The sequence below is a fragment of the Ambystoma mexicanum genome, chromosome 12, assembly GCF_040938575.1.
Source record: "Ambystoma mexicanum isolate Mex_15411 chromosome 12, UKY_AmexF1_1, whole genome shotgun sequence".
Lineage (NCBI taxonomy): Eukaryota > Metazoa > Chordata > Amphibia > Caudata > Ambystomatidae > Ambystoma > Ambystoma mexicanum.
Genome location: NC_090936.1, coordinates 573,095,624 through 573,120,169, shown reverse-complemented (window position 1 = coordinate 573,120,169; position 24,546 = coordinate 573,095,624). Strand labels below are relative to the sequence as shown.

Genomic DNA, 24,546 nt, shown 5'->3' with positions numbered 1-24,546 from the left:
AATGTTCCAGTCAAAAGAGCTGATGATGTACCAAAAGGAGCTGGTAAGATACGTGGGCTTGTTCAGCAATACCATGCAGCTTCTTTATTGCTTTGCGAACAGAAGTGGAGGTGTGGGACATGGTACGGCAATCTGCCCCTAGGACTTTGCATACGCCTCCCTTTTCTGCAAGTATCATATCAAAAACCAGTCTACTTGGCGGGGCCACAAGGCGCACCACCTGTAGTTCTACAGTGATATTACTCAATATTTCAGTGTTGTCATTATTGGTCGCTTCCAAATATTCTGGCCAGCCTATGGATGCCTCTAGTTCATGGCAGGGCTATAGAAGGGGATTATGGCCTTAAGGGAGGAAGGATAGCTTGGGAGCAACACGTTTCTTTGAAGCAAGACAACGCAGCGCAACACAGGTTTGAATCTCGATCCCGCGCTTAGAAACCACAAGCGGGTGTTAGGCGCATTATAAATGAACACTTATAATTTAGGAGAGCGCCAAATATGTGTGCACCAGTATCGTCCTGAATAACAGTTCTGCAATGCCTGGTAGGGTTGTCAATAACGGGGAATCTAATTGAAATGCTGGAAATACAAATCTTGGATGTCATTGGCCGCTCCAATGTAGAGGTAGCCAAGTGTATGCATTAAGCCCACAAATGAAATACACAGTCGCCAACATAAAAGGGAACATCAGTGTCATCTCTGGGAATAGTGAATGCCATGTTGCAGTTGGTGCTATATCCTAGGAACTTAGAACATTGTTTTTTTTTTTTGTTTTATTCATTTATAATGCGCACCAGACCCGAAGGTAAGGTGGCGCAGAAGTACAGGATATGCGAAGCTTAGGTTACATAGTTACATATTTGCGCATAGTACTAAAATATATACAGGCAATAGCAGCAAAACAGTATCTACACATCTACACATCTACAATACAATACAGGTAATATATAAGCAAAGACATAGTACGGGCAATAAGGCACAGAGCAATCGGCAATGTACAGGCTGTATCTATAGTCAGAATATGCAGGATTGCATGAGCAATGGGAGGTAGATAATGCTATGCATGGATACATATAATATACGACTAGTGGCAGTACTGCAGGTACGTCACAGATTAGGGATATTCAGGTCATATCTGTGTCGCAGATATCCACTAATAGATTGGAAAGGGGGAGTAGAGATACTGAGTGTGGGGTATGGAAACACAGGTGGTGGGGAGAGAAGACGACACTGGCTAGTTGGTCGATTGTTTCAAACGGTTGATGTAGTTGGACCTGAATTTACGGTAGGATTTCTCAGCACGTATAGGGTGGGGCAGTAATACAAACAGCCCCTATTATGTCAGAGGCCCGGAGATGCAGGGAAGGGATGGAAAATGAATGAGGGTTATTATCCAATAGCTCTATAGTTGGTAGAGCTGTCACAGTCACGAGGCCAGCCTAGGAGAGAAAAAAGGAGTAAACGCATCTGACAAATGGAAAGTAGCATTTGGGAGAATAACAAATTCACAGGCTCCTTTGCGCAGCACTTGCTGTTGCAATTGGGCATACAAAGAGGAGGAGGAAGAACTGGAAGTATGGCAGATATTAGCTATTCCTTTAAATATAGTTATACTTTCTATACATAATATAGCCATGAGTAAAAAAATAACATGAACAGAAGGGGCAACTGTTGCAATGGGAGCCCTTCCTCTGCGAAGGCAGGAAAGTATAAGCATACATAGCAATGGCCAGGTTGAACTATCTTGTGTATATGATGTACAAGTGTAACAAACACATTTCTGCTCATTAATTCACGATGATGATGCTGGTCAGGGGGTAAAGTTACCATATTAACGTTAGAAAGCGTTACAGTTGTAGGGTTTATTAAAAGGAGAAAATGCATATCGCTTAATGCAAAAGCGCCAAGCCGGATCCAAAAACAAGGCACAATCTCAAGCGATACCATTTTCTGTTGCTGCGTAATACTTCCTATGTATTGGTCAATTGTCTTTTTTCATGAGGAAATGATGAAAAGGCATGGTCAGTGTATGCGTGGAGGCAGCAAATATATTTTTGGAGTGTCCAAAAATACCTCGCCCCAAGGTAGTCCTTTAAAGCTGCCGCTTTTGACCACCGGGGTAGCTGCTCTTCCATGAGAGTTCCCAAATAATCAGTTTGTCATTGACAGTTTTCTTGATCTCTGATCATAGTGTGGCCCCTCTGTTGGCCCTACAAAATCTTTAGGGCACACTGTAGTTGGAGAAAACAATCCCAAGTTCCTTATTACCAGCGCACGTCTCTGCAGAAGAAGAGACAAGTGGTGCAGCAACACAGTCCTTGTGTAAGGCGCCCACCCAGCTTAAGTTGTTACTTGCACATATTTTTGATAATTTATTCTAAGTGTGGCATTGCAGCACTTCATTAAACCTGCCGCCTGTGGGCGATATATTGCATGAAACCTTTGCCTTATGCACGACGCCTGACACACCAACTACATTGTTTTATTCACGAAATGAACACCATTATTGTGCCATATTGAGCAGAGCAGAACATACTTGGAAAATTTTCTTTAACAAGGCTTTTGGCTGTACTGGGTGCAGTGCTAGCTCTCAAGGGAAAGGCCTCTACCCATTTACTTAACATGCAGACGATTACCAAAGCATATTTGTATTTCTGACAAGAAGGCAATTCTATAAAGGTCCATTTTGTAGTGCCTCGAATGGTAAATCTGGGGGACCAAAAGGACCCCTTGGTGCTCCTTCTACCTTTCCAACATTGTGTGTGGCACAAAATGCTATTGCTGCTTTGCGTATATTTGGGTTTCTCCCAAGTATAGTTAATAAATGATTCGTACCATCCGCCCCTATGTGAGACGCTCAATGGGTAACTGATATCATCATAGGTACCTATTCGTTTGGCAACCTCCATCTCCCCTTGTTTCTCCTGTCCATCCAACACCCAACCTCAAAAACTGCATTCATCTCCCATTGTTTCAATTCCTGACAGGTACCATCTGCTTGGATACTGACAATTATGTCAAGTATATTCTCAAAAGGGGGATGGTCTATTGTATGTGGACAGTAAACATAAGTGAGAGAGTAAGGGGTTTGGGCAGTAGTTTTTGCAGTTGCGTCTGCAAATTCATTGCCCTTACCCACATGGTCAGTTATTTTCTTGCGTGCGTTGCATTTATAATGACAAGAAGGTTTGGCAAGGTCAATAAATTGAGCAATTTGTGAGTACGTTCGCCATGTGGGAATTTCTGGCTTCAGATGAAGGAGCGGGGGGAGCCCATAGAGGAAGTCCAGAGTGAGGGGAAGAAGGCGGGAGCAGGGGTCCCAACGGGAAGGATCTCAGTTTTGCTGGCATTGAGGTAGAGATCATTGGAAGTGCACCAGGACTGGATAGCAGATAGGCAATCGGGGCTGATGGAAGGTGCAAGAGGGTCAGTAGGAAGTTTGAAAAAGAGTTGTGTTGTCTGCATAAAACTGGAAGTTGGTGGAGAAGGAGGAGATGAGGAGTGCCAGCTGAGCAAGGTACGTTTTAAAAAGCCAAAGGGAGATGTTAGAGCCCCGGGGATCACCACAAGTGGAGAAGGAAGTAGGCGAGGATAAGGAGCCCAGGATGATGACTTGAGAAGAGCGGTCAGTTAGGAAGGTGGTCACCCAGCCCAGTGCCTGTTCCAAGATACCAAAGGTATAGTGCCACCTTTTTATGAGGATGGAATGGTTGACATTGTCAAAAGCAGAGGAGTGATAGAGTAAGATGAGGACAGCTGGGGAGTTGGAATCCAGAGATGCAAGCAGTTCTTCACATGTGTTTAGAAGAGCAGTTTGTACTCTAAATGTTGGGACTTTAAAAGAAGGGTTAATTTGGAACTCTGTCAGGGATCTATTCCAAAATCCTCTACAATAGAGGTGAAGACATAACCTACCAAGGCAGAGGAGAGCTCTGCCCCTTAACTGTCACCAGGTAACAGTGAGGGGTGAGGGTAACACTGCTCTAGGACCAAGACATCTCTGCTGGCTGTGCACTGGAACCAGAGTCATGCTCATTGGAGATTAAGGGCTAGCCTAAAGTGGAATTGCAGAATCAAGCTCACCTTTTCACTGGACATAGTGAATTGGGCCTTCCAGAAGTCAAGGAACGGTTCTGGTCCCTGATTCCATCATTGAACCACATGTGAGCTACAACAGTCCATCCCAAGATTCTTTGCGCTACGTGATGATGCTGCTTTGACCATGCCCTGTGTTGGACCCGGTCAACCAGCTCACCCCCCGCAAATCCCCTGATGCCGAATAATCCTCTGGAAGCCTCTAGACGCCTAGCTTAACGCTGTGTAGCCCCCCAAAGACATGACAACAATGGTGCTGCAAGGGAGCCTTCTCAGAACTGTCTTTTTTTAGGTCCGTAGTGACTTTTAAGCCCCCCCCCTACTTTTTCATTTTCTTTTCATTCTAAAAAGACACATCCTTGAACTATTGACTTTGTTGCTAAGTCTCTTTCCCCGAACACCCCTGATGATGATCAAACCAGAGTGTCCCTTCACACCCAAGTTTTGAATTCTGAGTTTCTTTTACTCGGCTGGGTTTGGAGTGCATTTTTAGTTAGTTTGTTGCATTGATTGTTTTAAAGTGCCTATAGTTTTATAGAACCTTGATTGGACATTCTTTTATTGTACTAAAGATGTTTGGGTTGCTAGTGTCGTCAGCTCCCAGCCGTCCTGAAGATGTAGCCTCCCCTCTGCATGCGATACTAAGAGCAACAAAGGTCTTCCTGGGGCGAAATTGGAATACATGGAACTGTATGTAGCTCTTGGGTGTCAGGAATTTCCTCTTTACCAGGAGTTACTCATCATGACCCGGGAGCCATTACAATCTCATGAATGAGTTCAGTAGAAAAAAGAAAAAAAAATGAGCAGGCAAATAGGTTAAAAGAAATACAGAGGTTGAAAAATTACAATTTTGTTTAGCGATTTAACTTTGAGAGACGCACAAGAAGTCAGAATGGTCACTCTGGAGTGCCTGATAGAAGTTGAACTGCCCCCCCCCCCCACCTCCAACATTGGCCTGCATCAAAAATTGCAAACACCATATACTACTCTCTCTGTTGCTTGTTGCTAGATTGCGGTCTTTCTATTTAGTCCCGACTGTTTGTTGATTCCTCTGTCTCTTGCCATGTTGCTTTGCATTTCTTCACTTTAAATTCCTCTTTTGATTGCCATTTCCTGTCAGTTCTTCGGTCTTGCTGCTGCCTCTTACTGAGTTGTTCCTATCCTTGCTGTTACAACCATAACTCTGCCACTCCACTACATCTGTTTCTGTCACTGAATAACTGTTGCTGTCTCTTTAATGGCACATTTGTATCGCTGTGACCTCACTCACCTTCTCTCTGCTGCAGAATGGGTGCCACAAATATAAATTCTACATGAGATACAAACTATAAATGTGTGTCATCACAAAGAGCGATTGTGCTTTAAATATCTTCTAGATGTTGTTACCTAATGCATCATCTATAAAAATGCCTATGAACATAGGAAGATTGATGTGGCACCAGTTGGCTTGGAGAGCTAAAAGTAGCTCCTGGTAGCTGTTGGTGTCAAGCTAAGCAGGCTTTTCTAGGCTATGGTGGGGTGGAGGGGGCTGGCAGGTGGTTTAGCCCCTACTCATACAAGTATCCTCCTGCAGAGCAATAATCCTTTCATCAGAACCTAACTGTACCTATGCAGCAAGTCTTCTTACCACCAAACACAAATCCCTCGCAGACAGCCTAGCCATTAGCACATCAACATTAACTGAGCCACAACTAAGCTCTCCTCTTAGCCCTGTTGCAATCTCCCACATCACCGGCTGACCAAACACAAAGCGCTGTAGACTATCCGATCTTGGGCTATTTATTATGAATAACATACTCCCAATTTCTCTTTTCAAATCCATAGAGCAGATTGGCTTTTAGGAACTGGGTACTTCGGCCTGCATCTGTCAACACCACAGATTCCAATCTACCTTTCCCACTAATGACCCCCCCCCCCCTCGATAGCGTAGCAAGGCGATCAATAGTGGCAGACGGGCACTATACAAGATCACTTGCATTACATAACACCTTTTGCCTCCTTTGAGTGAAGCCTGACTGCTCTGCCGTAGACCAGGCATTCTAAATTAGTAGATAACATTGGAGCTTAACACTGAGGGTAGATGTTTACACAGCCTTCACCTGAGAATTGTGTAAAATAATCTCCCCAGAATGGACCTATGGCTCAGTCCTAGCCACCACCCTATGGAATGTCATACCCTACACTTTGGGTGTTCACATGACTTTCTGAAAAGCTTACAAATCTGGTTGTTCACCAGGCTACAAGAAAGGAAACTGGGCTGATGTGCTCACTACAACATTCTGAATCAACTAGGTGTGTCTCGCACATGAACCATCCACAATGGACACAGAGCAACAAGCTCTTGCATCGAGCAAAGACCCTTGCACTCAAGCACAGGTCCAGACTGCATCAAGGAGAAATGCAGCATGCCTAAATGTTCACCATTTGAATACAACGACGACAGCTAGGGTCCCTCGGCCTTATAAGTATCTTCTGTTAGTTGCTAGTCCGTTTCTCCACCTCACCCTCGCAACCTCCAACCAGACCTCCTTTTTTACAGAACCGCTATGATTTGCTGCACACTAACACCAGAGGAGCTGCACAGAACATACTCTGTGTTTCCCTGGACCACATTTTACTCCACAAATACTGATAAGACCAAGCTCAACTCCTGCTTTGGCTGATCACCCTAGCTGAATGTAGAGCAGAATTCTGACTCCCTTCTTGATATAGACAGCCCAAGTGTCTTCACCAGGAACCACATAGAAACATATCATCACACAAAAAAATGGGATCTTCCAATCTGCCATCATCAAAACAGAATTTGCTCTTGCCTCTCCTCTTTATCACCCCATTTTTCTAGAACAAGTCGCCAATAGACTGCCAAAATGACAGAAGTTGTCCTATACTAGATGACTTGCATTATATATTCCATGTCTCCCTGTTTTCTTAAGTATGAGAGGACCCGTAGTATAATAGGGAGCCAAAGCTCAGGCACAGGACTGCTAAAAGGAGGTGTTTGGAGGCCCTTGGGCTGTCATGACAGGCACTCGAGTCACAAGAGATCCAAGATTCATAAATCGTTTTCCCCATCAGAGAAAACAGTAGGGGAGATGGTTAGTGAGTCTTTTTGCCTTTTATCCCAGGTAGTGTGTTTGTGTTCAGAAGTCTTAGAGGAAGAGCCTAGGGCCACGAATCTCTCAAAGTAAGCTATTGCTAATGTTCCCGTTTTGACAAGAAACCAGATTTCTGGCTCCCAAATTATTAGCGTAGTCTTCTGAACGGATCTATGTGATTTCACTGCAACGCCGAATTTCGAATTCGAAAACGGCAAATTCGAAATGCACGCTGCAGTGAAATCACGCATGATTTCAGGTGCATCCCCTAAACCCCGCCCCCGCCCCACACCCCCATCGGCCCTACTACTTCCCCATCTCCTTGCGACATTGGTTCCATTCACTTAACGTGGATGGGAACCGACACTGCAGGGTCTTTTTTATTTATTTATTTTTAGAACTTTGCTGTACAGGGAGCTGGGGACACCCCTGCAACCCACGGTACCACTGTAGCAAACAAGGGTGCGGGGGACACCCACCTCTCCCCTTGTTTCCAACAATGGTACGGTATGGTAGATATGATCAAAATGTTCGGCTGTACAAAATTTGCGTACAGCTGACATTTGATCAAATCTGGTATGTTTAAAAACAAAAAAAAAATGCATTCGGGATTGATGATGGTGTACACTTCAATGCATGGAACGAGCCAGAAAAATAACTACGCAAGATGTATGTGGAAATTGCAGTCCTTGCTGGGGGGAGTAAGGTACTGTGCGAATACCTTCCCTGTTATCCAGTGGCAGGAGGCCTTTCTATATATCGGCAGAAAATTCTAATCTGATCAATAAAGTGCTTTTACATAGTCCATTCTTTGCTATACGATCAGTACTTGGTCAGTCACATTTGACAGATTTGTAATACCCCGAAGGTAGCTATGACCGGGTTCACCTCTTACTGACCCTGTAGACCAAATATGGGAGCAGGTTGAAATAGTTGGATTCAGATTTTGTCAGGATCAGGACAAATACTGGGGCCTCCATTGCACCAAGGTTCTTCCTAAACGGTGACAAGCGGTGGGTCCTGTGACGTTTTTGCTTTTCATTTCTTGAGTCTCTTCCCCACCCAGCCCCCGCATGCTGCTCATCTTTGTTTTCATTGTTTTTCTTCCAAGTGAGTCACTATCCAGGGCCTCAGTGTTTGTGTAACTCTGTGAATGTGTCCCTGGTTGTCTCAATTTCCATGCCAGGGTCCCCCAAAAGTGCCCGTTAGTCTGTTTTCCCAAGGATGCTGCCCCACCAACGCAATCGGTTACTCCCTGACTGGTGGCAGCTGTTTGTATTCATTTGAAGCCTCCATTCTCCTACAGTGGTTTCATAACTAGGCAACAAAGGCTTTGTTCTCTGCAAGTCTCCACTAGCTTGGCTACTTGAGTTTAGAAGTCCACAGGGACTCCACAGCAGTTCTGTGGGCGTACCTGGTTAAGCATGGAAACAAGTAAGTGCCACATAGTGTACTGCTTTCCTCAAACTCTAGGTTGGGAGTGCAGGGCAACCATGACCTGATCTGTATGGTGCTATGAATGAGTATCCTAGGGTACCTTCTGAATCCACAACCTGTGTGTTTGCCTGGTAATTAGCCTGGGAATGTTTTAATGTTGCGCCAATCCTTGATTGGCTGTCATTAAATTGTTCAGTATTCATAATTGGAAAGTGTTGTGCATCCAGCCCTCCAAGAACTGTATGAGAATACCTTTGTCAAATGCTGGGTCCCGTCCCTAACAGCTGGAAGAGGAACTTCTCAAAGGAAAACGAAGAATCTACTCCTGAAATCTACAATCTGACAGCAAAGTATTGCTGGTGTGACAGATTGCCATCCAATGAGGGTGGAATAGCCTAAACTTTTTTTATTTTAATTTTAGTGTGATAAGTTTATAATTTAAACTTTCCACACATTCATAAAACAGAAAAATATCAAATCTTAACAAAAGTGTTATACATACCAGCCGACATATATCTATAGTTAATATTTGAGTAAAATACCATGTATGCAAGAGTCTTAGCCTTATTGTGTTACTATATTAACATTCCGGACTCCATATTGTCCGCCCTAATGCATTACTAAACTTAGTGATTATATGGTGCAATAACATTCCTTATACAATGTTGTGCTAAACTATGTTCTCAGTATGGACCTAAGTAATTATGATGGGACAGAGTTTCTCTTCTATCCTAAACCAGAGAGGTTGATGATTGTAAAAGTTAATGAGATGAGTGTACCAGTCAAGCATCTTTGCCATAAAGACCCCCACTTAGGGGCTGATTCACAGAGCGTTTTCCTATGGGACTGTGCCTTTATAAAAACGCTTCTGTAAATCAGGCCCTTAATGTGTTCTATGTTGTGTACAAATCTGCCGAACTGTAACTCGTACCATTGCTGGAGGGCACTGCAAGATGTTAGAACTTGTCGATTAGTTTCTATCAACTCTTTCACCTTACATCATTTGCAATATCTATTATCCAATGTCACATCGCGAACCACATACTGCAAGGGTTGGGAGTTTATTCATTCTTAAAAGGAGAACACTAATTCGGGGCGCTGGAAATTGCATTAGGTAGTTCTGCACAGTAAGATGCTTGTGCTGTAATCTAGAGAAGGTTTTGTAACTGTCCAATTCCACTACATGTTCGTGGGAACGTATCCAATCATACTCTTTAGGTTTGATGTTGAATACGCGTATGAGCACATAGGATAGGTACTGTGATGGGGAAAAAGGCTACTATTTTCTGGATGTATCTTCGTTTCATTTCCATAGCCATTTTATGCCTGGCGATTTTGAGAACGTTTCCTACCACAAGGAGGGGGTACACTGGACCCGTCATAGATTTAATATATAGCAAACCCCTGTTAATGAGGACATTTGTGTGTAGTGATGTTCATCCCAACTCGAGCCTTGTGGCATCTACCGGTATTGCCTGAGACAACCCCAACAATATCCTCCATAATGTTGCCTCCAGCTTTCACTGCTAGACCTCATGATTTCCAAAACTAGACACAGACCATACACCGGATGTCATGAAGCTTTGCCTGTAGACCAGTGCAATGCCCTTTATGCTATATCCTGCAGTTCTGGTGGCAAATTCCTTGGTTACCATCATCAGCGTGTTGGTGTTTCTACTTTTGGAATCAATTAGCTCCAGGTGCCCTCTCTTTGCAGAAACCTCATGTCCCATATAGGTGTAACAGCTTCTTTGTTCAATACATCCCATTATTGTTTATTGTGCAGGATTCGGCATCGAGGAGGGCTGTGAGCTATTTAACTCCTGCTTCTAGCCTAGGAGTACCTGGTTAGCTTAAAATCAACCACTACCAGGAGCTACTTTTGGCTCCCCAAGCCAGTTGGTGCCTTAAACACATGCTGTTGTAACAGCTCGTAGGCCTGATGCCTGCCTGCGTTATTAAGGGTTAATTGATTTTCGAAGCACACAGCAAATACTTGGCTTTTGTTTTCCCTGCAATGTTCCATGTAAACGGGTACGAGGTTGCATCAAAAGTTTGCAGTGCTCCAGATAAGATTTTGAGGTTGGAGAATTGTACTCCCTATTTTTAAACTTTGAGAGTAAATGTGATTTTAAGAGAGTAAAAATGACTTTTCTCCTTTGCAAGAGTAAAATGTATGTGACATCCAGCCGACGTGTGCAGAAACTGTATGGAAATCATTACTATGCGGCAGCTTTCTGCATTGTGACAGATTACACCTTTCATTATTTCTCTAAGGTCTGCCATTTGATCTCTCCTGTATATATTTAAATGTTGAAACCACAAAAACCTAGCCAATTACATAGTAAAGCAAACCTTAATTGTGTTTGTGTGTTTGAGGTTCGATAGCAGAATTGTCTTTTCATGTTTAATGAAAGTTCTAATTTCTTGGAGTTATTACTACCTAATGGTATGTCAGTGTTATGATACAACAGTGCAGGGAGGCAAGGGCTCCATGCTAAATTCTATATCTAATCTCATGGTCAAATGGTTATTTATATAGCACTGTTGGCAAAGCGCTGTGCATAGAACATATTTATCACAATTATCACCAAACCAAAGTCGGTACTCCAGCATTGACCTCGGAAGGATGAAAGGCTGAGCTAGCCTTGCCGGGATTCAACCCTGCAAACTACAGATCACGCACAGATCGCAGCAACCAGTGCTCAACCGGATGAGCTATGTTATTGGCCAACATCCTTCAGAAGTCAGTTAACTGAGTATCGACTGAGGTATAATTATCGCACTGCCTAGATGTTGGACGAACCATATATGAAGTGCTACATAAAGTTAAATACCTATCTGGATTATCACAGGGACAGGTTTTGCTGAGTTTCAATTTCAATTACAAATGTAACTTTCATTTGTTTGTTTCTGAACAGCACTTGCACTTCCTGTAGAGTCAGGGTTTGGTTGATTTAATTGTAGTCTTGAAGATTTGAAAGACTAGAACACCTTTGATTGATGTAAGGACAATCACTTACCCTTGAGCAAAAAGACTGCTGCCACTGACCATTTATAGTAATGTACCCCCATTGACTGCAAGGTTGAATGGATGTAAACTAGATTGTGCATAGTCATCATTTTACACATGTTTAAATTAAATAATAAGTGTAAAAATCTGTCTCCGCATGATTATGCACACAGCACAGGAACTCTGAAAAATACAAATGTGAAATACTGGTTTGCTTTCACTGGAAAAAAAGCATAATTTGTTATAAAATGTTAATTCTCAATTGCAACTTAGTTTTCCATCTTAATTATACAATCCTAAAATGCTAGGAAAATAAATATGCAGAGTGCTTCTGTTTGCTCCATGAGCATCAACACAGCAGAAGCTGAATGGAAATAAACCATTCCTTTTATCACAGTGTGCAGTTTCTTTTCTTGAAAGGCTTCAGAGAAAAACATTCTGTTTCAGAGGCTTTTATCGATGCCTTGCAATTACATCCATGTAGATGAAAGTCAAAAGAAGGTTCTGGTTTGTGTCAAGTAACCTGACCTTTGCACTGCCCTCTGTTCTAAACTTGTGTGTTAATGTACACAGGAAAATAATAAAGCTGTTGTATTTACAAACTTTAAATGTGTAAAAAGGCCTAGTACGTACCTCATCTGGAGGCCTGCTGATCCGTGATAAGACCACATTCCTGAAATACTTCCCATGAGGCCCAACATCCATGAGGGAGGGGAAAAGGAGCTAGTTGGAGCCAGGTGCAGACATGTACTTTTCCGTGGCAAACAAGCAGAAGCTTCTAAAAGAGTTGATGTAACCTTTAATCGACAGGCACACTTACTAAAACTTTGCACGTGCAGGACGGGCGGGGGAATCCACCAGCGAGGTAGCAGTGCATGTGGGATGTCCTGGAACCGAAGGCCTCTAAGCGAATGTTCCTATCTGCTGTGTTGTAGTGGGTGCTGGCCTGTGGGGGGGCGGGGGGGGGGGAGCTGTCCATTCAGGGTACGTAGCACACCTCAAATAACAAAGGAACGTAAGAACTGTGCTAATGTGATTTGTGCCTTTACCTTTTTCTCAGCATAATTTACTGTCTGGGTTGTAGTGATTTTTTTTTTGCCTTTCTATCTACTTATTCGAAAATAAATGTAAAGTATGAAGCGTTTTCCTTTCTTCTGAGTGAGTTGATTGTTTCTAGCAAATACAAACAAGAGGTATGCCTGCTCTGGGCTGATTTGAGGGTCTGCGCGCGCGTGCACACACACACACACACATATATAGGATGTATGCATGATATTAACTTTGAGTATTTGAGAATACTTGGAAAGAAGAATTAGGGCACATCTAGTACACATTCAAACATAATGAATCGTTCAAAATGGACAAAACGTTAGTGTGCATCTCATGTGGAAGTTTGATTTGCGGTACGCTGGGTTCTGGCTTTGGTTTCCCCAACGGTAGCTCCTGCCTATTGGGTGATGCCGGACACCCAGGAGCTGGTTTTAGCTACTGCTCATTAAATATTAATTTCAAACCCTGTTGTCAGAGGGGTAGTTTGCTCACTTCAACAAGCATACATTTGTTTTTATTTAAATTTATTTCAGGTCATTGGCTTTAGTGTGTCCGCATAGTTTTAGAGCACTGTGCTTAATGCAGATATGTTGGATCAAAAATGATTGTCATTGATGTATGCCATCCAGATAACATGCTGATCCCTATTTGGGTGCAACAATTGGGACTTTTGCCAGCAGATCCAGCATATCTGCTAGGTAAAGGTTGAATAACAGGGGAGCAAGCACACAACATTGTTTTGACCCTCTACTAGTTATTATTTCTTCAGTTAAGGCTCCCCTGCTATTCAGCCTTCACTATACGCTAGTGCCTGTGTATAATTGTGCTATTATGAATAGTAGACCCTCCATCAGTGGCAACTTCTTAAGTTTGGTCCACAATGTGCTAGAGTTAACGGATTTAAACGCTGAAGGAACCAGCTCTAAAGCCAGTTTCAAAGTCACTCTGTATGTTATGTTCCCAAAGTTGAAGCTCTTTTAGAACACACATTGCAAAGATATTGCTAGGAACTTCTAAATAAGCCATTAATCGATAATTACTGGGGTCATTGCATGAACCTTTTTTTTCTTCTATTTTTTTAACACCGGTATCAGTCTTGCTTTTTTCCAGGACAGAGACGCCCAGATTTCAGGATATTTCTTTTCCAAGGCCATTCTTTTAGATATTTGGAAATAAAATGATGTGGGTAAAGAGAGGCCTGTTAATCGGACCCGCATCCCCCTTTCACACTGCTCCATCCCAGAAACCTAGTGCAGCATGCATGTGCCTTTGCTGTGACTGTTTCCATTCATCCCAGTGCCTTGCCTGCAGGGGATGAAAGGCAGGTTCAAAGGTCATATGTGCATTGCTGAACAGCTGCAGGAACATAAGGGGTGGCTTTTTAATCATTGCAGCTCTCCTTCAGATTCTTATAATGGTGTAATTACCCAGAAAAAGACATAAAAAGCCATTAGCAGCACATTTCTACTGTCGAAATGGGCTGCTAAAGTCTTACAGTACATAAAACAACACTTTTTCTGTTATTAACCGCACTGTGTATAGAACTGCATGGTTCATGTATAGTGAATGATGATGATCTTCACTTGCTTCTCCATGATTTTATTTTTGTTCCTCGATTTAGAATAAACTTTGTTTTAACAGTATCTTTCATTTTGTGTGTGAAATGGCTAGTCCAAATAACCCCTAGCCTTCTGTAGGTTTTCCAGCACTTCCTGTGCGTTAAAGGGAGGGGTAGCCTTGACTCTGCTTCCCTTTTGTTTTCTACCCATTAACCCTCTAGAGTTAGGCCTCCCTTCAACAAAAAAGAGGGTTTCTGCCCTACATTTTCTGTTGCACAAGGCTTACTGCCACAGAGGCACTGGTACCCAGGACCATGCCAAAGGAGGTAGCCATACCCCTGCAAGTGCCCTCTGTAACTTTTTCTGGTTGGGGAAAAGCAGAAGAGCGCAGGTTTTGCCCCCAAGATTGTGAATGGTCTCTCCCAGCAACCATAGAATCCAGGAATGGACAGACATCCCCAACTCTCCTTGCATCTCGAAACCGCATTGATGCCGAATTGAGCACCTTTGACTCAGTCCAAGCAGCTGCAAGTGAACCGCTGGAGTGCTCGTACCGCATCTGTTTCGATAAACCCTGAAGAAGTTCCATCTCAGAATTTGAGACGCATCAAGTCTACTAGCATCCGTAACACTGACGCCTGGTCACAAGCTTCTTTGATCACCAATCAGTTGCTGCTGTAGAACCCTGATGCTGTGCAGAGCCAGCCAAGCCCATCGCTGCTGAAGGCCAATCTCTGCATCTGAAGCTACAGAGTCTTCCAAAGCTGCTGACCCAATATGACCTTCTGTGCTCAGCATCTTCGACCTGGAAGCCTGCATTTTTGGAACCAGTAACCACCACTCCTTGAATTGACCCAGAACCAAAGCCAAAAGGCCTGGCTACGCTGTTGAGCCCTGAAGACCAGCACCTAAGGTATTTGAAGAATCCCTGGACCACCCCAACCCCACCCTCTAGGTCTGCCTTCAGGGACACTAGTATCTTTTAAGACTGATTCATAAGGTTCGAAATTTTGCTGCTGGAATCATTGCCTGAGAACCCCTGCATACAAACCGGGGATGCCTCTTTAGTTTAAAGTATGCTTTCTCTGTGTTTTCGCTTACATGGCTAGCAGTGTTTTTGTTAGTTGTGTGCATTTTTGTCCGGTTGGACATTCTTTTATTTTGGTATCACTGATCTCTTGTTTGTACTGCATTGTGCCAGCTCGCAATCATCATGAAGAGTATAGACTGCCCTTAGTTCACGTTGGCAAAAGCGGCGAGGGAACTATACCTGCTGAGCTGTGGCTGTTTCACCTTTATGATTGGGCTCAGTGTTGGGACAGTTTTTCTGAAGTCCATCTAAGGGCTTAGTAAAACCCTTCAACTGAGACAGCACAAGACTCCACTCTTGATATAAGGCTGTACCACGTCTGTATATGGTATCGTAGACGGAGCAACCCGGCTTATTTTAGGAGGGAGAGAGGGCTGTAGGAAAGTACACAGAACCTGTAGTATACCAAGGATTCAATAGTAACACTGACAATGAAGTATTATTAAAAATAAAGGTTTATTTTTAAATACAAGCAGGCCAAGTTAAGTCTTGGGTAAGTACTGGTCATAGTCATTAACACATCTTTTATAAAAACACACCACAATGCTTGGAGGTGCACAGACAATAGCATAAAACCTTCTTCGGAATACCTAACAGTAATTTTAGGGAAGTCAAACCTCTTCATACACATTCAGTATAGGTCAAACCTATTCTTGCGGAGTAAAAAAAATTAATTACTTTTAGATTACTTTCTGTAATACAAGGGTAGTAGACCCTAGCAGTTGTACCGTGACGCTCAGCAAATAAATCACATAGTAAACCACTATGCAAGTATACTTTTCTGAACAGTGGAACACACACTGAAGGAACAGTAGGAACCTATAACTACATGATAACTCGCAGTTCTCCAGCATGGGGTCTGGCATGGATTCACATGCTCATGAATATTCCCCGTCAGGCCGGGAATCCTCGGTATAGAAAAAAAAATCAGTATCGGTTTCGTTTCTGATCTGTCTTGCTTAGTAGTAACCAATCACTGGTCTCTGGGTCATACTGTCCCGAGCCAATGACTGCCGTCTCCCTAAGCCCCGCCTCCGGCAGCCATCCTCAGATTTTTACAGCGCGTTCAAGTGTTGGGAGTCCTCGTGCTGTAGCTCTCGAGCTTTTGCTGCGTTTTCGCGCTTTTTCAGGAGATTTTTCTCATTTTTCGGTTAAATACAGCCTCAAGCTCCACCGTTTCTACATCCGATCAACGGGGATCCGTTTCGGAGTTTTCTATGCCCCTCAAGGGTGAAGATTTCGTCGAGTTACGCTTTTGGAGGATTCCAGAAGTTCCGAGGCCTACCCCGGACATGGACCAGGAGAAAGGAAGCTCGACGCCCGGGAAGCTGTTCAGGACCTGCCCTGGATGCCAGCTTCAGAATGTTTTCAAGGAGGACGAGCATTCGTTATGCCTCTACTGTCTCCATGAGGACAAGACGTACAAGGAGAAGGACTGTGCGTTTTGTGGGAACATGTCGGAGCGGACCATGAAGGATCGCCACCTCCGTCTCGCCAACTGGCTGGAAGGGAAGAGCCCGTCAGGCGAGAAGAAGAAAAAGAAGTCTGAGCGGTCTTCTAAGTCCTGTGAGGGTGCCCCGGCGACGGGGGCCCAACAAAAGGCTAAGCACCGCGAGTCCGCGGGCACCGGGAGCACCGAACGGTCTGGCTCCTTGGCTGCCAGGCAGGGCGCATCCTCCCCAGCACCATCAACCACGAGCCAACGCTCTGGCTCGGATAAGAGGAAGTCAGAGAACCCGGCGAAGCTTCTGGAGAGGCCCCAGTCGATCTCGAAGATTCCGGCAGAGGGGGAGCGAGGCGCAGACCCTCCCCCCCCAAGGTGAAGGCCCCAGGCGTCCAGAAGGTGACGATGGCCTTAATTCACCCTGCTAAGACCTCGATTGAGGATGTCGCCGCGGCCCTGGCTCAGCCTGTGGAGGCTACACCAGTGGAGGCGTCCTCAGGACCCAGAGTCTCTCTGCCACCGCGGAGGGAGTCTTTCAGGCCCATTGAGAAGACCCCCACGAAGTCCGCGTCGGAAAAGGTGGGGGAGGGGCTGGTGGCCATCGTGGATACGGACACGACCTCTGAAGAAGAGCTAATCGAAGTCGTGGAAGAGGCCCAGCCCATCGGGAGGGATCCCGACGAGGGCGACGACGAGAGCGACGGTGTCGCCGACAAGGCTCCTCAAGAGCCCTCGCGCCCGTCGTTTCCGGCGCTGCAGGACACCTCGGCGGCCATTTTGTCAGTGATTCAGTCCTTATGCTCGGAGATAAGGACAAGGTTGCCCCTTCCCCCGACGGAGGTACCTGAGCCAGACCCGACGGGGGAACCGGAGCCAGGCCTTCGGAGAGTCCACCGCATAAGAGGAGGACGACGCATCCTATGCCACCTCTCCCACCTCTGCGGCCTGCTCTGCCTTCCCCCCGGTCTACTACCCACAGGGATGATACAGGCACGGACACGGCTACGACAGGTACAGATGACTACGGAGGCGACGACGGGACATGTCCCCCGTCGCCCCCTGCTCGGGCGTCCCCGCCCGACGAGATTGGATCTTTTCATGCCATGATTTCCAGGGCATCCGAGCTTTTTCAGCTCTGCCCATAAGAAAAGAAGAAAGAAGAGTTCCTTTACCAATGGCGCGAGGCTAAAAGGAAGACGGTCCTCGCCGTACCGCTTCTTGTTGACATCTGCGATGAGGCGCTCGCCCTCCTCAAGAACCCTGTCACGGCGCCGGCAAAGAGGGACCGGTACGAGAAGAAGTACCGGGTCCCCCGATGCTGCCCCCTTGTGCCTTCGGGCACAACCTACCCCGGATTCGGTCATCTCGGCGGCAGCAAAGAAGAAAGCTGGGGGGGCATCGGCCTCAACATCAACTTCCCCGCCGGACGGCGAGGGCAGGAAGTTGAACACGATGGGACAACGGATCATCTCATCCGCAGCAACCACTATCAAGGCGGCCAACGCCCTGGCTATCGTAGCCCGCTATGACAGGGAGTTGTGGTTCAAAATCGCCCCTCTGTTAGATTTCCTTCCGGACGCCAAAAGGGCTGAGGCCCTTGAAATCCTACAGGAGGGGGAGATTACTTCGGACCACACCATCACGGTGGCAACGGACATCGCCGACACCGGTTTCCGTCAGTTGGGCAACAGCGTTTGCTTGAGACGACGAGGATGGCTCAAGGCCACGGATTTCCGCCAGGACGTACAAACCAAGGTTTTGGACATGCCCTTCGACGGGAACAACCTGTTTGGGAAGGCGGTTGATGAGTCCCTTCAGGCCATCAAGACAGACACAGAGGCTGCCCGGGCACTGGGAGTGCTCCAACAACGACGGCCGTCCTTTCGGCGCTCCGGAGGCAGACAAGGTGCCTCCAAAGGATCCGACAGTGGCTCCTCCACTTACCGCCAAGCAGCAAGATCTTCGTCCCAGGAAGCCTACAGGGGACGCGGCAAGTCAGGTGGTGCCCGTCGTCGACAAAGAGGCAAGGCGGCCTCCAAACAAGATTGAACCAACCGTGGGGTCGGGCCCCCGCCGAAGCACCCCGGTGGGAGGCCGGCTGGTGAGGTTCGTCAGCGTGTGGGAGTCCATCTCCACCGACCGTTGGGTGCTGGACGCCCTGGCCCAAGGGCACGCCCTCGAGTTTCAGAAGAAGTGCCCTTGCGTTCCACCCGTGGCCAGGAAGGAAAATCACGTCCCTCAACTACTATTGGAAGTAAGGGCGATGCTCAAGAAGGGTGCCATCGAGCTCGTCCCAAAGAGGCTTCGGGGCTCCGGAGTTTACTCAAGGTACTTCCTCGTAAAAAAGAAGACGGGAGGATGGCGCCCCATCCTGGACCTACGACGACTAAACAAGTACATCAAGGCACAGAAGTTCCGTATGGTCACCCTCCAGCATGTGCTGGGACAGCTGGAGGAGGGCGATTTCCAGTCGTCGTTGGACTTGGAGGATGCGTACTTCCACATCCCCATTCTAAAAAGACACCGAAAGTTCCTCAGGTTCGTTGTCCAAGGGCGGCACTACCAGTTCAAGGCCCTCCCGTTCCGATTGAAGTCGGCACCTAGGGTGTTCACCAAGTGCCTCGCACCGGTGGCGGCGCGGCTGCGCCTACAGGGGATCCACGTCTACTCCTACCTGGACGACTGGCTCATCCGGGCAAGGACAAGGGAGCTCGCCGTGGAGCACACTGCGAAGACCGTCCAGCTGCTCACGGACCTGGGATTCTCCATCAACTTTTCAAAATCCCACCAGGTTCCGTCGCAAGTCGCCCTGTTTCTGGGAGCCAAGCTCGACGGAGTGGCGCGGCTGGCCTCGCCGTCAGAGGAAAGGACCAGGACCATTCTGGGCAAGGTGCAGTGTCTGCTGGCCACGGACATGGCCAGGGTAAGATCTATCAAGTCCCACATCGGGATGATGTCCTCCTGCATTTATCTGGTGCGCCTTTGCAGGCTTCGGATGAGACCCTTGACGCCCGCTGGATCCAGTCGACCGGCAGCTTCGAGACAGGATCCCTCTCAACGAGACATTCCGTCAGGCGATCCGGTGATGGGGTACCCGCTCCCATCTGTCGGCGGGCACGGACTTTCAGACCCCAGCGCACCAGGTGACAGTGATGACGGACGCCTCCCTGGAAGGTTGGGGAGCACACTCCGGAGATCTTCACGCGAGAGGCCTTTGGCTCCCGGAGGAGAAGTCTCTCCACATCAACATCTTGGAGCTCCGCGCGGTGTTCTGGGCCCTCGGGTCCTTTCTTCCGTCCCTCAAGGGCAAGGTGGTGAGGATCTTCACCGACAACACCACCACGATGTTCTACATCCGGAAGCAGGGCGGAACCAGGTCCCCGGCCCTGTCCAAGGAAGCCCAGGATCTGTGGCATTGGGCCGTCGCCCAAGGGATGTTTCTGGTGCCTCTTCATCTGGCAGGAATAAAAAACACGATCGCCGACTCACTCAGCAGGGAGCTGCACCCGTGCCACGAGTGGGAACTAAGCCAGGATCAAGTGGATCGACTCTTCCGACGATGAGGCGAACCCCAAATCGATCTCTTTGCGACGGTGACGAATTCCAAGTGCCGGAGGTTCGCCAGCAGGTTCCCCCAGCCGAGGAGCATGGGCGATGCTTTCTCGTTCCCCTGGGACGGCCCATTTCTTTATGCGTTCCCTCCGCTGACGTTGCTGCTCCAGCTCAAGAGGTCCCGGTGCAGGATGATCCTCGTCGCACCGGCGTGGCCGAGGCAGATCTGGTTCCCGGACCTTCTGGACTTGTCAACGTCCCCACCAGTCAAGCTGCCGACGGACGCAGACCTTCTCTCCAGAGAAGGAGGTGCCATTCTTCACCACGACCCGGAGTCGCTGAACTTGCAGGCCTGGCTCCTGCAGCACTAGAGTTTGGAGGGTACGGCCGACTGCAGAGAGATTCTTGCAAAGGCCAGGGCGTCCTCAACTCTCAAGTGCTACGGACATAAATGGAAGAGGTTCTCTGTCTGGTGCCGTGCACAGAAGATTAACCCTCTGCGGATTACGGCCCCTCCAGTTCTGCCGTACCTACTGTCGCTGGCCAAAGCTGGACTGGCTCAGGCCTCCATCAAAATACATCTGGCTGCAATCTCCCGGTATACCAGGATGACGGGACGGGCGTCCTTGTGGTCTCATCGCCTGGTGAAAGAATTCATGAAGGGACTATTCCGATAATTCCTGCCGGTGAAGGCTCCTGCCCCGGCGTGGGAGCTTAATGTGGTGCTGACCAAGCTCATGGAGGCCCCATTCGAGCCTATGAATTCGGCGCCTTTGAAGTTCCTGTCATGGAAGACGGCTTTCCTCGTGGCCATCACCTCCGCACGACGAGTGGGAGAGATCCAGGCCCTATCTTGCAAGCCTCCATACTTGACTTTTCATGACACGAGGGTGGTGCTGAGGACACACCCATCCTTTATGCCCAAGGTGCCGTCGGACTTCCACCTCAACGAGCCCTTGGTGTTGCCAGTTTTCTTCCCGTCGCCTTCGTCGCCGGCTGAGAGGACTTTGCACTTGCTGGATGTAGCTAGAGCGCTGAAGTTCTATGTGGACCGCACTAAGAGTTTTCGGAAGACGTCACAACTGTTTGAACTTTGGGACTGTGAATCAAGGGAAGGCTCTCTTGGAGACTTCCATTTCCAGATGGCTCTCTGGCTGCATCATGCACTGTCACCGGTTGGCAAACCGACAGCTGCCCGGCCGTCCGAGAGCCCATTCGACCAGAGCGATCGCTGCTACCACGGCGTTCCTGTCTGGTGTGCCCCTGCTGGATATCTGCAGGGCTGCGACGTGGAGGTCGACGCACACCTTCACAAGATTCTACTGCGTCGATCGGGACTCCAGGGAGGAGTCCAGGGTCGGCCAAGCAGTGCTGCGCAACCTGTTCGCCTAAGGTGAGCCTGGTGAGGAGGTGAGAGTTGCTTAATGTTGAGTTGTTGTATTGCTTAATGTTGAGCCTGTTGCCACCTCCCGTGGTTGTGCATGTGTGTACTGCTATGTATTCTCTTATTCATGAGCATGTGAATCCATGCCAGACCCCATGCTGGAGAAATGAACAAGTTACTTACCTGTAACTGTTGTTCTCCAGCATGGGTCTGGCATGGATTCACATGCGAACCCTTCCGCCTACCCCTCTGCGGCTCTTCAGTTGGTCATACTGCCACTTTACGTGCTACCAAATCTGAGGATGGCTGCCAGAGGCGGGGCCTAGGGAGAGGGCAGTCATTGGCTGGGGGCAGTATGACCCAGAGACCAGTGATTGGTTACTACTAAGAAAGACAGATCAGAAACGAAACTGATTTTTTTTTTTCTTCTATACCGAGTATTCCCGGCCTGAGGACGGGGAATATTCATGAGCATGTGAATCCATGCCAGACCCATGCTGGAGAACAACAGTTACAGGTAAGTAACTTGTTCCTTCTACTAGGTAAGTAACACCTTGTGGTGTAATATACAAGTACAGTTGCTTTTCAGCTCACTGGAACAAGGTCTAAGATCAGCAATAACGTATTACACTATTTTTGGATGCCACACAGCTAACTTAAGGTAAGTGAAACCTATATACTTTTTAAAGGAGCGATCAGCAACTTAAAAGTAAGTATAGCCTAAGGGAGACTTATTCTAGACAGGCTAACAGCAAGTTGGGGGGGGGGGGGAGCAAGACTCAATTGGGGACACTTGTACATTTATATCCTAACAGGAATAGTAAAGTGAAGCCAACCGCATTACTTTTGGGAAAAGGCACAACCAATTCACAGGTGAGTAAATTAACCTTACATCTGCTTCCATGAAACGCAAAACTCACAGCCTCGAAGAATACCCAAACTAAAAGATGTCTTAGGAGTTAAAATCCAACTCCAGTCTGGTGCGAAAATGTCATACTAGAGTCTACATGCCAAAGTTTGTTCATCGAGAGACCATTCCAGCTAGCTTTAACATACCATCAACAAGATACATGATCAGCATGTTTCAGCTCTGAGTTTAAGATCAAAATTAACACAATTCAGTGTGAACAGTCAGCAGTTTTATCCCTTGAGATTACGTCAAGTGCATGTGGCCCAAGAAGCATACCTGCTCAGTTATCTGGCCTTGATTGCAACTCTCGTTTCTACCTAAAGTTCCTCTTTGACAAATTTGACCCCAGAGCCTCCATCGATGAATTCCTTTTTTGTTTTTAAATGTCGTTTTTTTTATTTTTTATTTTGACTGTCCCAGTCATGCCCATCATTTTAATGCAGGTATCAGTTATCTAACACTGGTTGCTTATATGATCGATTTTTCTTTTGTAAGTTTTCATTTTAATGTTTAATAAAAAAATTGAATGGAAATACTAAAAGTTAATGTTCTGTTGCATGCGACATCCTTCTTCTTCAGAAGGTAAGGCACTTGCTTTCAAAAGTATGAGTGTTGGAATTATGAGAAGCCATTGTGCCACTTACCAGGCCTGGTTTTCATAGTTATGATGTGTGACCCATAGGTATCCTTACAGTTTGCCAGACCAAAAAAATCCTCACATCGGCTGCTTGAATAAATTGTGTAAATTAGAGAGTGTATCTCATGCTTAACTCCTTGTTAGGTTGTTCTTTAATAGCAAACCTTTTTACATTTATTTTTAATAAGGTCTACGTCAAAGTGTGATACGAATTCTGACAGCTGGACTGAAGACATACCAGATGCCTGCCGATTATAGTGGTGAGTTATTGTTCTGAAGATGGGCGGAACCCCTCTCACCCATGTGCTTGTGACTTTCCCTTTTCTCTTCCTCATTCTCATGTTTGGATCGTCTTGAAACACTTGTGTATAGGCGCGTTACAAATGCCATATATCATATCCTATCATTGACCACATGTGCTATCGATAGCCTGGTAAAATGGCACCGAGGACTTTGGATGAATGAGGTTCATCACACACTTGGACGTTTTGACATACTGGGTCCTAGATATAATACCTTGATATTGCATCATCCTGCGTTGTTCAGAATCCAACCAAGATTCTGTTCACTTTGAAATCTCTGTGAACTCTCCACAGCAACTGATTTCACCATCTTTCTACCGATTACTCACTGTTGCAGCATGCCCCCTGTGTCTTCCTCTCCTTCCAGTGATTAGGCCCCCTCTAGTTGCTGAACACTGCCATTAATACAAGCTCATACCAGGCTACCTTGCATCATCTCGAAGGCCACCATTACCAAGATGTAAACCAAGGGACACCCCTACCGAGACATGGCAATTGCCACAAAGTATGGATGCTCCATCTCACCAGGCCCTCCACTAACATGCCTGCACAAAGATTCCAAAAGTCCAGACTGGAGCGCACTGTGTGCGCCTACAAAGCCACATGTTTATGGCAACTGAATAACATTCCCAACCGACGTCAAGTAGAACCATGCACCTAAAAAATCAAATTACATTTCACAGTCTCTTCCAACGCATCCTAGCTCCATGGACACACAACGCTCCTTGGGCACACATGCTGCCATGCTCTCAATACAGAATGCCTAGAAACAAACCATTATGCAGAGCTCAGGGTATTTCTGGTCCACTCGCATCAACTCAAAAGCAATGCTGTCTTGAATGTTTCCTCCCTCCACACCAACCTAACCCACACCCCACCCTCTATTTCAGATCCACCAGCATGCCTAGAAATATTGCAAATGGAAGTAGGGCATTTTTATAAATCACACTTCCGTCCCAGGAGCAGCAGCGTTGATTT

General features: G+C 46.6%; 1 protein-coding gene across 1 annotated transcript in view; it reads left to right on the top strand.

Annotated features, from left to right (window-relative positions):
• The window catches only part of MRPL16 (mitochondrial ribosomal protein L16), a 106,083-nt gene that overhangs the window by 20,528 nt on the left and 61,009 nt on the right, over window positions 1-24,546 (top strand). The window contains exon 2 of the mRNA XM_069628897.1: window positions 23,455-23,526. Within this exon, the coding sequence (XP_069484998.1) occupies window positions 23,455-23,526 (72 nt within the window). The remainder of the gene's footprint in view (window positions 1-23,454; window positions 23,527-24,546) is intronic.